This window comes from Solea solea, chromosome 16, assembly GCF_958295425.1.
Source record: "Solea solea chromosome 16, fSolSol10.1, whole genome shotgun sequence".
Lineage (NCBI taxonomy): Eukaryota > Metazoa > Chordata > Actinopteri > Pleuronectiformes > Soleidae > Solea > Solea solea.
In genome coordinates, this window is record NC_081149.1 from 4,122,296 (window position 1) to 4,136,500 (window position 14,205).

The 14,205-nt window shown below is 40.9% G+C and overlaps 1 protein-coding gene across 1 annotated transcript in view; it reads left to right on the top strand.

The window, feature by feature from the left end:
* cbx1a (chromobox homolog 1a (HP1 beta homolog Drosophila)) overlaps positions 1-14,198 on the top strand; it is a 71,439-nt gene extending 57,241 nt beyond the window's left edge. Inside the window, exons 2-6 of the mRNA XM_058653188.1 lie at positions 4,536-4,635; positions 7,437-7,764; positions 9,206-9,377; positions 9,506-9,600; positions 10,575-14,198. Of these exons, the coding sequence (XP_058509171.1) occupies positions 4,536-4,635; positions 7,437-7,764; positions 9,206-9,377; positions 9,506-9,600; positions 10,575-10,725 (846 nt within the window). The 3' untranslated portion in view covers positions 10,726-14,198. The remainder of the gene's footprint in view (positions 1-4,535; positions 4,636-7,436; positions 7,765-9,205; positions 9,378-9,505; positions 9,601-10,574) is intronic.
* The last annotated feature ends 7 nt before the right edge of the window (positions 14,199-14,205 follow it).

A 14,205-nucleotide genomic window follows, 5' to 3' on the forward strand; every position in this document is an offset into this window, starting at 1 on the left:
TGTATACATTCAAAAGAAATGTATACTAAAAATGTATTTATTATTTTCACTTCAGTGTTGTCTGAAGTGAAAGATAAGGGTTATTTTAAGGGTTTTCATTTTTATTTAAAGATAAGAGGGAAACATTCTAAAAGAAACAGGTGGAACACAAGTCATGTGAGGCTCTGCAACACTGCACCACCTGCTGGTGGTGAACTGACATTACACAATCCTGGATTTATTGTTACATGTTTTTTTGTGCAGCATATATAATTGTGTAATAGGTCACATCATCTACTGTAGGTCTTTATGTGCTTTGTGTTGTCTCCAGTGTATTCTGTGTAAAATGTGTTTGCACCAAAAACGCCAATTATTTAAGATATTTGTAGCACAGCAAATAACATTTTAAATTATAAAAACAACACTGTAATTTAATTATTTGACATTTTGCCTGATTAAATATCAAACATGCGCATGCACACAAACATATATTATATATATATATATATATAATTAAATAAATTATTAATAATAATCATTAATAAATTATTATTATTATTATTATAAGTGGTATTATTATTGTTATTATTATTATTGTTGTTAATAGTCATAATGATAATAATACTGCTAGTATTATTATCATTGTTATTAATAATATAATACTAATAATAATAATAATAATATTATATTATTGTTGTTAATAGTAATAATAATAATGATGTATTTATTCATGTTGTAGAAATCCCTGATCACTGATCCTCTTCTTGTTCTTGACACCATGTGTTCAACAGTCTGTGTTCAACACTTGGAGCCGTTATTTATCGCTGAGTATTCGAGCCTCACTGCTTCCTTTCCACTCTGCAAACACTAACAAAAACCAAACATCTGCAGAGTGAGTATAAAAAAACAACCTCACATTTTCCATCTGTAGTTATTTAACCTGCACAGTTTTCACACATACTCTTAAATTCTCATTCATTTTGGGTCCTTTTTTTTTTGACATCACACAAAAACCCATTTATAGAAGTGGAGACGTGAGGTGCTGGGATCTGACAACATTCATGTGACAAACTGGCCACCAAGCGCCATCTGGTGGTTAAGAGAAGCACTGCGACTACAAGGCCTCATCTGAAAAGCAGCATTTTGTTCATAAATAGTTAGTATCTTATGATAAAAATGTGAAAACTCTAACATTTGTTTGTTTTTTTGCAGAAGAATCAACACAACAGTATTCAAAGAAACCCCCTTTGGCAACAATGACATCTTTCATCCTGGCAGAACCTCTGACGCTCCGTCACATGTTCTTCAGGTCTGGACACAGATGTTCTGCGGGGGTTTAACCTCGGTGTTTGACACTGGAGCACTGATGAACTCTGTTGTGTTGACAGGTGAACCTTCACCCAGGTTTCAGGTCACAGGAAAAGCTTTTCTTTGTCTCTGCTGATGGAAAACACTAAAGGGTTGGCTGTTTGAAAGCAGGTGATGGTCACGTGTCATCTTTACTTCTTTGAACCCATTGACCCTGTCGCTATTATGAGACTTGAACATGTTTGGAACTTTAGGGCAAAAACTACAGATTTTTTGTGACAAAATAGTGTTTGTTGTTGTTTCCTGTCCATAAATGATTTAACTATCTGACGTTTTATTAAGATTATTGTCAGTATTTGCTGCTGTTTTCCATTATTAACATACAGTATATTCAGAGACTATAAGAATGTGTCCTGTATCGTCTATTTCAGCACAACCTGGGAAATCTGATGAAACAAATGTTTCATTTTCACCAACTATATAAACACACCTGAGCAAAAAGGGCTCAAAATGTTTAAAATCCAGCAGAATTTTGCCTTGTTTTCATGAATAAAAAGAAAAGAAAAACGGTCTAATTTTGTGACTTTTGCACAATTATTGCTGAAAATGTGAAGATAAGATAAGATAAGGTAAGTGGGGAAATTTACATTGTTACAGCAGCAAAGACAGTAAAGATAAAGATAATAAATAATAAACATGCATTACCAAAAAAGTACAATATATAAGGATATTAACACTAAGACTATTAAAAAAAGTTAAAATAGAATGTAGAATGTACATTATGGTTTGCAGAATATACACAGTATGGGCTTGATATTTACATTATAAACAAAGATTGAACATGAGATATTATAAAAGTGATATGACTGTGAATATGACATGTGAAGAATGTTCCTAACCTGATCTTTGTGAAGGGTTGTTGTGATTCCCTGAGCTGACCAGGATTAAACACTAGAGGGCAGTGTTACACAAGCAGCGGTGGGAGGAACACACAAGCAGGTTTAAATGACTGCCACTGGAGGCGCTGGTGGGATGTTGAAAACACTCATCTTTGGATTGAGGCTTACGTGGCCATTGATGGTGAGAAGAAATGAGCTGTTTTATGTTGTCTGCACTATTTATGTAGAACAGTCTGCAGGTTAAACTCCATTCATACACACTGTGACTGTAGTAAATATGACCTGGCCCTGACTGTTGTAAAAATGTTATATTTTTCTTGGGCCTTAACTGCAATTTACATCATTTTAAATTTAACTATTGTCCATTTCTGGTTTGAATGGGACAAACTTTCCTTTCACTGAACTAGCAAATTTAAGCGCACGACACAAAAATATTCCCTCAGTCACAGGTTTTATCTGTTCAAATACCTGTGCAAACAATCACAGGCAGTATTTTCTCATCTTCACAATATCCTTTTAAAAATTGGGTGGTTGCTGTCAATGGAGGATGCAGAAACCCTCATTCCCACATTTGTAACATTGAGACTTGGTTATTGTTATTTGCTGTTGTCTGGTCTACAAGCACCAAAAGCCTTCAAAAGGCTGCAGCTACGATCTGACCAGTGTGACAGAGATGTTACATGGTCACAGTTTAAATACCAAAATGACAAATATTCCTACAAAACTTGATAGGTATCACTTCAGCTTATATATATATATATATATATATATATATATATATATACATATATGTATATATATACACATATATATACACATATATATATCCATATATGTATATATATAGATAGATAGATAGATAGATAGATAGTGTATCCCGTCCAGATGACTAGCGCCTTGGTATCTAGTGAGGAATCCTTGAAAGGCGCCTAGTTTGTGTCTTATCCTAAGTTATGGCTGTTAATACTGAACATCTGGTTATAAGAATATGTGCGTCATTAAACTTAATGACTGAATTAAAAAGTTTGTGGAAGATTAGAATTTTCTGTCACACCGGTCTGAGCTTCTCTTCACTGGCTCCATGTGAGGTCAGATTTGAAGGTGCTTCTGTTGCTTCTTATAAAACTGTAACAGAGCTCACACCCTCCTGCCTATCTGACCTCATAAATTCCTATGTTCCATCTCAAGCTCTCCGCTCACAGAACACTGGGCTCCTATTGGCTCACATGAGTTAATGAAAGGTCAGCAGGTCAAAGGGCTTTTTCCCGCCATGCCTCCGTGCTCTGCCCCTGTATATGCAAAGTCAAGGGGGTGACACCACATCTTCTTCCAGCATGTGTGTGACTACAGATGTGAGGGCGACCCGTCTGAAGTCATTGTTAGCAGCAGGACATGACATTTTAAACCTAGGTCATCAGGGCCTCGTTACAAACCTGCGCTGTGAGAAGCATCTCGGGCCAAGTCCTGAGTCTCAAACTTGAGCACAACAGTGTTGAATGTCCATGGTTGTGAGCTGATGTGCATGTTTGTGATGATGTTCACTGAGTGAGGTGTTGGGAACATCACTAACGTCTTCTGGTATCTTTTATTTACAGAACATTAACAGATATACACGCCTCATAATGATACGGGCTGTTCTTGCACTTATATTACACATTAACATATTTATTTCCCGGGAGTTTTAAAGCTGTGTATTCAGTTACAGAGTGGGCCTCTTCCCTCCTGACTGCCTTTGTTTGCTAACGTGTTAAACGTTAGTGACTTATTTCGTTGTGTTTTTTTGTTTGTCTGTTTTTTCTTTTTATATAAACAACTTTATTGAAATACGGTTACATTACAGAAGTGAAGAAAGAAACATATTGCATTAGTGAACAAACAGAGCAAAAACAGGAGAAATAAAACTTTGCCAGGGTAGCTGATGAGTTATTAAAAAGAGAAAGAAAAGGAGGACCAAACATTAACAGTCTTAATTGCTTTTTTGTTGTTAGAGCCAGAAATACAGAAGTACAACTTCATGAGTAAAAGGGACAAAATTAGGTTTTTTACCACTGAATTTACATTTATGGATATGGAATTTTGCCAACAGAATCAATAAGTTTATAACAAAGTACATATTCTCTCTATTTTGAGTTCTATAAAAGCAAAATACCACATTCTCCCATAATAAAATAAAGTCTTTATAAATATTGTCAATGATGAATCTGCTGAAGTTTTGCCAACATGATCTGGTGTGTGAACAAAACCAAAAGAGGTGTAAAACTGTTTCTGGGTGATTTTCACAAAAGGAACAGTTTGTATTTATGTCTCTTTTAAAATTTGTCATATAGTGATATTTCGTTGTGTTGACAGTCTGCGATTTCACGTCGGCAGACGTCATCTCCCAGAATGCCGCTCACCTCCTACGTCACGTCCGGCGGTGCTGTTGGCGGGCAGAACGGGGTTGGCGCTGGTTGTTAGCGACGCTGAGGCTATTGTGTGACACAGCGGCCAAACACACAGAGGAAAACTCGCAAACACAACGGTACCAGGACACGGTGTAGTGAAGCGCTGCCGCCGCGGATTCAGTCAGTGTTATTTGACTCGGGGCCCGCCACAAGCCCACGTTAGCGACCCGAAGCATTCCCTGTTAAGGTAAGGCTCGTACCGACTAGCTCTTGTGAGGAAACCTGCCAGCCATGTTTCCTTCTGCTCGCTGCTGCAGGCCGCCGTACTTGGTGTCCTCGCGCTTGTTGTGTGGTGTGTTTAATATGCAACACGCAGCTTTACCGGCTCCCACAGAAAGAGTCGAGTGTGTTTTTTTGTCTTTGCAGACGTGGGATGTTTGGTGCCGCGCTCGAGGCTCGAACGTGCGCGGGCATGGAGAGAAAACGGTGCGCCGCAGAGCACACTCTCTGTGACGCTTCTTTTGAAAAAGACACTGCACACACATTCATTGTCTGCGGTTGTCATCAAATGTGTCCACACATGTTTGTGTTAAGTTACACACTTCACGCTGGCGAACGCGTTTGTGGAGACACGCGGAGAGAGGGGCGTTTTTTCTTCATCCTTCCTCATTAGCATCCCAGCGTTGCTAACTCGTTGATCACATCGTTAGAGTTGTGTTTTGTGAGACTTATCAATAATGTTAAAGTGTGTGCATAACTAGCCACATGTGTTGTGTTGCTGCACAGCTCAGTGTTGTTGTTATTAAGCAGCCACTCTGTCGGCCTCACACTGGGACGATACACGATATTATCGATCTCAACAAGTCGATTGTGGTGAAGTTCTGTTATGGAGTCAAGGAGGATTATAATTTTATGCAAGTGACTTGATAATGCTGTCTATCTTGTCTCCATACAGTCCTAGTGATTTAATTTAAACTGCCACAAGGGGGAGCCTGTCCATTTTATTCCATGATTTACAATGATCTCTTGGAAGGTTCTTGTTTTTCACTTACAAACGTTCACCTAAAACATCCGTACTAACATGTTTTTGTAATGTTATATAACATTAAAAGTTATTAAAGTAGATTAATCTTTTGATTGTTTTCTTGATGAATCGAGTAATCCTTTGCTCCATAAGATGTTAGTCGTTTTTTTATACCTGGAAATGTTGATGTCAAATGTCTCGTTTTGTCCACAAACCAAAAACTATTCAATTTGAATGATTTCTTTGTCATGTGAGGGAAGAATCCAGATAATATTCACATTGAAGGAGCTGTAAAAGTCACACTCAAAACCAATTCATCAATCATCAAAACATTTGGCGATTAATTTAGTAATCGAGTAATTGTTTCCGCCCAAGTTTTTCACTCATTACTAACATTAGTGTGTACGTTTCATCTGCACCTTTAAGCTTTCAACAAAATCACATACGCTTACGGAACAACTGAAGACACATTTTGAACAGAAGCTATATCCTGTTTATGATTGACAATCTAACAAAAACTATATTAAATATTTAAAAAAAAAGTTTTAATAATATTGTGAATTGCAATTATCTTGACGAGGAGAACTCTGACTGGAAATGTTCATATCCCATTTTTCCACTCCGATCTGTATTACAAGATCACCGGCGTTCACTGAACCATTGCAATAAGATGGTCTTGAGTAGATTGAGGGGGAGGGGCATTGTTTCCAGGTGGGCTTCTCACATTATAATGCAGCATCAAGTTAGAGCTGGAATGATGGCTCTCTTGTTTTTTGGTTTGTTTTCCTTTCTTTGTTGACCAGTTTCGGCGTCTTCTGCCTTCCTCAGAACTGTCACCTGATGTCAGGTGATGACGTGCCTTGTTATCAGCTTTAAAAGCGAACCAAAAATCTAAGAAATATTCTTCTGCTGCATATACCAGGGTATGTGATTGGAGTGGAGCTGCGGAATTTTGACCACAGTGCTTAAATAAACGAAACAAAAATCTCTCGCTCCATCTTAAAGGGGAATTAAAGGGGTATTTTTTGACCTGGGCCATATAAACATGGGTGTGCATGTGAATAGTACTTTTCCTAATTGGTCATGTAGATCGCCTCGGGCAGCAGACGTGACAGGCGGCAATGGCTGCAGCGTGATCTCACGAGACAACAGCGCCACCCTCAGTATACTCCATAAAAAGTGCTGGTTTTCACCACTAAAAGACTCGGATTGTTATTGTCGGAGTCTGACAACATTACCACGGTACAGTAGGTTTGGTTACAAGAGGTTGGTTTTGTTAACTCAGGCTGGTGCTGCTGCCCTGTAAGATTACACTGCAGCCACCACCGCCTGTCGCAATCTGCTAAAAGTACTATTCACATACACACCCAGGGCCCAGGTCAAAAATACTGGAATTCCCCTTTAATCTAATTTCGCTAATACTAGGGTCGTCTAAACTGAGTTTAACAGGAGAGGTCTTCAATATTTATGACGTGTTCATAACATTCATTTTGGGCAGGTGTGATTGAACACAGGTGTGCATGACACTGACTGCTGGTAAACTCCAGATTTAGCTGACTGTCCTTAAATATTGTTGTTGTTGGATTATTGGCTGTGTATGGAGTGGAGGGACTGAGCGGTCAGTCTGTGTGTGTGTGTGAGTGAAAGAGAGATGTGCAGGCAGGGAGAAGAATGAACATAATGAAAGATTGTTTTTTAAATTGCTGCTGCCCTATTCATTCACAAATGTGTCCATGCTTTGCTGGCAGTGCAGCGTGTTGTCACCATGGAAACCGCTGTATTAAACCGTGCTCAAACATAACACAGACTTATTATTTTATCGTCTTTTCCTTTTGGTTCCAGCAGAGGCTCCCTCAGCAGACGTCAAGCTGGCGACCGTAGCAGCAAAGAAAGGCAAGAAGGCCGAGGAGGAGGAGCCGCAGCCTGCAGCCCCCGCGGCAGCAGCAGCAGCAGCAGCCCCCACCGCCGCTGCCACAGCAGCAGCAGCAGCAGCACCAGCAGCAGTGGTGGCAACAGCAACAGCAGAAGCAACACCTGCAGCACCGGCAGCACCTGCCGCACCTCCAGCAGAGGAGGAAGAAGAGGAAGAGTATGTGGTGGAGAAGGTTTTGGAACGGCGATTGGTGAAGGGCAAAGTGGAGTTTCTGTTGAAGTGGAAGGGCTTCTCAGAGTGAGTATTACACATTAGACCTGGGGTCACCTGTCGAGTGAGGACAACAGTGTTCCACTGTTTATGTCGCAATAACAATATCTCTAAGAGTTTGTTTTGATATGGAATGATATTAGAGCTGAAACAGTTAATCGATTAATCGATTACTAAATTAATCGACAACTATTTTGATAATCGGTTTGAGGTTTTTTTTCATGATTAAAAAAAATCTGATTGTTTAAGCTTCTTTAATGTGAATATTTTCTTAATTTCTTTGCACTGGATAACAAAGAAATCTTTAAAAGTGCCAAATCATTTTGGTTTGTGGACAAAACAAGACCTTTAAGAACATCATTTACAGGTTTGACGAACACCGATCAACAGTTTTCTGAGATTTTATGGACCAAACGATTCATCGAGAAAATAATTGTCAGATTAATCGATTAATATTAACAATGAAAACATTTTCATGATGAAAATGAATGTGTAGGGCAGAGGTCTCAAACTCGCGGCCCGTGGGCCACAGGTGGCCCTCCAATCGATGTCTTGTGGCCCTGCATTTACTTTAAAGTGATCCTGAAAACTGTATGATAATAATACATTAGGTTACATTAATTGCATTGTCTAATGTGTTAAATTCAACATTTAATTGTATATAATCTTGTCTAGTGTTTTTAATACAATTGTCTACATGTTATTATTAATAACTCTATTTTATTTCTGTGTCTTTTTACTTGTTAAAAGATTCATTTTGCATCATAAATGTGTTCTTTTTTGTGGGAACTGTATATCAAAAGTAACACTTTTACTTTGAAAGGGTGAGCAACATCATCCTGGATACTTAAAATTTGCAGTATCGTGATGGATTATACGGATATAATTTCAAGTTAAATTTAGTTAATTTTGTCCAAACTGTTGAACTATTTTTACTTTGCCCGGTGCTCGGCCCCCGTCCTGACCAGCCTAGAAGTTCACTGGCCCCCAGGTCATTTTGAGTTTGAGGCCCCTTGTGTAGGGGGGAAAAACCCCATAACACGATATGAAGGGGTGGGTCACATGTGGCCAACGGGTCACAAGTTTGAGACCGGCATCTGAATGTGATTCCAAAGTCTGGGTGGCCGTTTTGATTCCGGATTTGCTCATGTTAATTTGGGGTGTAGCTCTATCTTTAGCCATAGTTTAAAGGGCTACAACAAATGATTATTTTTATAAGATCCAGAGAATCTGTACTGGTTGGGTCCACAAAATGTTGATTAGTGTTTCTCGAACTTCGTCTTATTTTGCTCACAAACCAAAGTTCATCTGCTTTAACGATTGCTTTGTCATATGTAGCAAAGAAACCAGAAAATACTCTGAAAGCTTGCTTTAATTATTTTTAAAAATACACTCAAACTGACTGGGTTTAACTAAAATGTGTGTGTGTGTGTGTGTGTGTGTGTGTGTGTGTGTGCACCATCACCAGTGAGGACAACACATGGGAGCCAGAGGAGAACCTCGACTGCCCCGACCTCATCGCAGAGTTCATGCAAAAATACAGAGAGAAGGAGGAGAAAAAGAAGGAGAGCAAGAGGAAAGCTTCCAGCGATGCCTCGGGAGACTCAGAGGAGAAAGGGAGTAAGAGGAAGAAGGACGAGGTAAACAAACGATGGCGACTGCTTCAGACCACAAAAATATTGATCTATGCTGAACTTTTATCTACGTTTTATTGTGTTATTTACTGTTTGCCAGATTTCTTTTTTTTCATTTGACTTCCTTTCTTCAGGGTGAGAAAGCCAGAGGTTTTGGTCGAGGTCTGCAGCCAGAGAGGATTATTGGAGCGACAGACTCGAGTGGAGAGCTGATGTTCCTTATGAAATGGTGAGTCCATCAGTCATCTGACAGTCAGAATGCTTTGTGGTGGAATTGTGTCCAATTTTGTCAGCTTTTAAAACAGGGTTCCCATGGGTCCTTGAAATCCTTGAAAGTTTGTGAATTTGGAAAAAAAACATTCAAGGTCTTTGAAGGTACTTAAAACTTAAAAGTGCTGTACAGAATAATAAATAAAAGCTCACACGAGGCAAATAAAATGCATCTAAAACAGACTAAATAAATTAGCAGAGCCTTAAACATGGGTTCAAAGTAGTTGCAGTTCAGTGATAAGTCCTATCATTTTTACTTGAATGGTTAAGTTTAAAGAAACAAACATTGGGTCCAGTGATATAATCTGTCAAACAATTATTGACTTAACCAATTAAAATCAATTGTCATCTAAATGCCCCAAAACATTTGTGATATTATTATTTGCCCACCCCTACTTTAGTACAGTTCTGATAGTGTGATACTGTGCAACACCTTATTTTACATTGTGGACATATGCTGCTTTTCCACCACACGGTCCTGGCACGACTCGTCTCACCTCGGCATGTTCTTTTGCTTTTCCATAATCGTACTCTTCAATTCTGTGAATGATTCTAATGATTCAGTTACACTGAAAGCAACTGCTTTACTCGCCACTCGTCTGTGAGTCGCATGTAAAACAAAGTCACGGCCGTGCAGTTGTGACTCCGCCCACATTGAGCAGGTGCTATAGTAACGGTAAACAAACTAAACCGTGAAGAGTCGAGCCGTGCCAGGACCATGTAATGGAAACATAGCATCAGTGTGCATTAATTATAGCAGCGGGTCAAAATATAGATTTGATACATTGTCTTCTTTCCTCATGCAACACGATAATTGACGCTGCTCAGGTGAACGAGGGTGAAAGCTCACCTCCCTCTACCGTTCATGTTCTCATTGGCCACATTGTTTCTTTCCTTTTTATCACTTTTTTTCTCTCAAATTAAAATCAACAGGAAGAACTCGGACGAGGCCGACCTTGTCCCGGCCAAGGAGGCCAATGTCAAATGTCCCCAGGTGGTCATCTCCTTTTACGAGGAGCGCCTCACCTGGCACTCCTACCCCACAGAGGAGGAGGACAAGAAAGAGGAGGAGAAAAAGGACTAGATGAGTAGAGGAGGAGCCAGAGTGTGGAGGTGTAAGGGCGGGAAATTGACAATGCGCTAGTGAACTGTTGTCCAACCGACTCGACTCTAGCAGCCACTTTGGCAGAGAAAGTGATTTAAAAAGAAAAAAAGAGAGAAGCTGCCACTGTCGCTGACGGAGGAGAAGGCGTTTGTTGTTTCTGCCCTGGAAGGAGATGAGCGCGCTTTCCTCCCACTAAAGATGCTCCCACTGGTGTCTCAGCAGAAAATGTAAAAGAGGTACGTTGACACCTTTGCTCTCTGTCCCTCACCGAGGACGTGTCACCCGGCGGGAGTGCGTGCCTTTGTTCCGCTGCGATTTCTCCAGGTTACAAACCTTTTTGTCTTGTTTTTGTACGATCGGTGACAAGTGCTCGGTGACGGAAACGCAGGAAAAAAACCATGCGGGCTGTCAAGCTACCTCTTTTACATTCACGCTTCTGTGAGAAGCAGGCCCGACTGTTCCACTCTGGCAAGTTTGTCTCTCCTCCCTCGTTGCGACGTCCCGTAAAACCCCGATGAGCGGTCGGAAGCGGCCAGTGGGATCATGGCTGGTTTGGAGATGGCACAAAACACTGGAGGGGAACGTCTTTTGAGAGGGAAGGTATTACAGAAGAGTGGAAGAATGGACAAGAATCCTTTTTTTGTCTCTTTCAGTGTCTGTTCTCTTTGTGCCGCCTGAGTTATCATCATCATGACGTGCCGCTGTTCTTCATTTGAAACTCTCAGACACCAAACGCCTCCATTTCACTCTGACCTGCGCTGACCATTGAGGAGTGAGTGTTACAGCCTTCACGTAGACCCACCAGTCACCCACCAGTCTTTCCTATCAGCCAACATGGCCACCAACCAGCCAGTGTCTTGTTGTCGTGTGTTTGTAAAAATATTTTCCCCTTCATTCCACTTTGTGACGGTTCAGCATCTCGTCCTCTTCTGTTTCCTGTGTCTTTTTTGTTGTTGAATGTTTTAAAAGAAAAGCTGGTGAATAAGTATTTTATCAACCCTGAGTTACTGTGTCGTGCTCTTTAGTGATGGTCGTCACTGAATGTTGACCCGTCGCAGCACAGCAGAGCGAGTGAAAGCACACGTCTGTGTCGCTGTGACGGCTTTGAATCCTAAACTTGTTTTAAAGTCATTTCTTTTCACGGATCCACAGCTGGTTGGTCACCTGTCAAAACGGCCGATGGCGTAGACACGTGTTGTGACACCAGCTGGAGAATCCACTGAGTGATGGGCACAGTTCGTCTTCAGGTGAACACTCACAGTTGGAGTGGAGAGTCAAACACGTCCTTTGACATTTCGATTAGATGGACAGTATATACATGGTGCTATATATCTTTTTATAACTACATTGTTCCGCCAATGTTTGAATTTTTTAAAAACAGTTGTATCAGTCCTCACTGATAAAATGGCCGCAGCTGTATTGATTTATTTCCAATCAAGTCTGTATTGGCACATTTGTTATGTACCTGTAAGTAAAAGTACAAAAAACAAAGCCAAAGATATGTTTTTAAACTGTTTGTCCACCAGAAAAATAAGATTGTTTTCTTTTTTATTGGACTGCATGGAAACAGGTTTAAGGCAGTCTTAAAATGTCTTTATGTTAGTGGTTTTGGTAACAAAGTCAATGTCATCGGACTGTTGTTGCGCTGATGTCACAGTGACAGCTGGTGATCAAACATGTTGTCAGGGACGACTGTTAATGCTGTGATGTGTAGTAAAACAATAATGGAGCTTTCAATGATACAGTTGGAGCACTTTTTTTTGCTTTTCCATCAGTGGTAGCACCTGGTACCTGGTGCTTTTGTTGGTACCTGCTCTGGTGAGCTTCCAAACGAGCTGAGCCGACATCGTCAGACTGTGGGACAGTGTCGTCACTGGAAGAGTCATGAGCACAGGAGTCAAACTGTAGATCAGTTAAAAAGATTTAAACATCCTGAAGACGTGTGTTAATCTGCAGCATTTATCGGAGGAGTCTCTGGTGTATTTAGTGACTGCTGAAAGCCGGCGATCGTGAGCCCAATCACAACCCGTTCAGCTGTATTTCAGTTCAGTGACAGTCGGACGGAGTCTGTGCTCCGGTCATGCAGGAATCGTTTTAAAGAACTGATTCTAATGATTCAGTGACGCTCAAAACATCTGCTTAGCTCTTGTCACTAGAAAAGAGTCGCGGGCGTGCCGTGCTGTGGCGACCCCGCCGACAGTGGAGTAGTGCTGGAACTGTGTCGTGGAGAAGCGCCACGCGATGTCAGTGTGGGAACTGACCTGCCACGTGCTTCGGGCCAGTTAACACTACACCTATTTTTGTCATTTTCGGTACAGAGACGGTTTTGAGTAATGAAATCCATGATTACCAACATACTGTGAACGTCGTGTACGGGACAGAACAGCAGTGTGTGTGTGTGTGTGTGTGCGCGCTGTGCCGTCGGCAGCCGTGAGGTGGGAGGTCCTCATCCTCGTCCTCGTCGTGGAGGTGTTTCCTGGTGAGACTGTTGCTCCGTCACTCAGCTGTGGTTCACGGGGTTAATGAAAGCTTGTAAAAACAAAACAAAATCATCTTCATTCCACGCACGCTCTTCTTTTCTTATCATGACTCACCATGACACTACAGCGCGTGTTTTCTTTAGCTTGGACCGGCCGGGCGACACTCGAGTCAGGATGAGTCGGCACATTTGGATGAGGTGGTCGTTCCTCCTGCTCACAGACTGTCCTCTGTCCTACACACCTTGATATTTACAAATGTACAACAGGATAGAGCTTTTGAATTCAGCATGACTTGTGTAATCCCATCGAATGTAGCCCGGCTGTACTCATTTCCAAGCGTATCGTATTAAAGCTAATGTAGCTTCCTCTGTTAGCAGACCCGGGGGTTAGCGAGTTGAAATCTCTCGTCTGTGAGTTGTTAGCTGTGGGCGGCGGCCTTGTTTCGTGCCAGAGCACATTTACATTTTCCTCACGCCCCCAACCCTTGACACAGCAGCAGTACTGAACTCCATTTTCTTTGTAATCATTTCAACGATACGATCCTTTGTAAAGGATTCATTCAGTTCAACACGTGACCGTACATTGTGTATATGCATTTTCACAACGCCAGAAAAGCTGTTTTTCAAGTCATTTATGTTCCTTTTTTAACTCTAAGGTAGTGGAGCTTTTTTTTTTAGCATTGTTGCGTAAGGAAAACTCTTTTTTGTCGTCACTATATACACCAGTATTACGCCGTATACTCTGACTACCCTATTTTAACACTGACGAGGAGGGATTGACTGAGCTGTTACCCAGGTCTGCAGGTTAGCTTTTTCTGTCTTGTCTCTCCAGACTTTTCTCAGTGTGTAGCTGATTAGCTCGTGTTGTCTTGTTGCTTGTATATTGTTTCTTCTTTTGGAATGTTGCTGTCATGGCTGATCTTCCTTTTGTCTGTTTTGGACAATAAAGTTTATTTTCTGTTTGTTTTCATAACGACTTG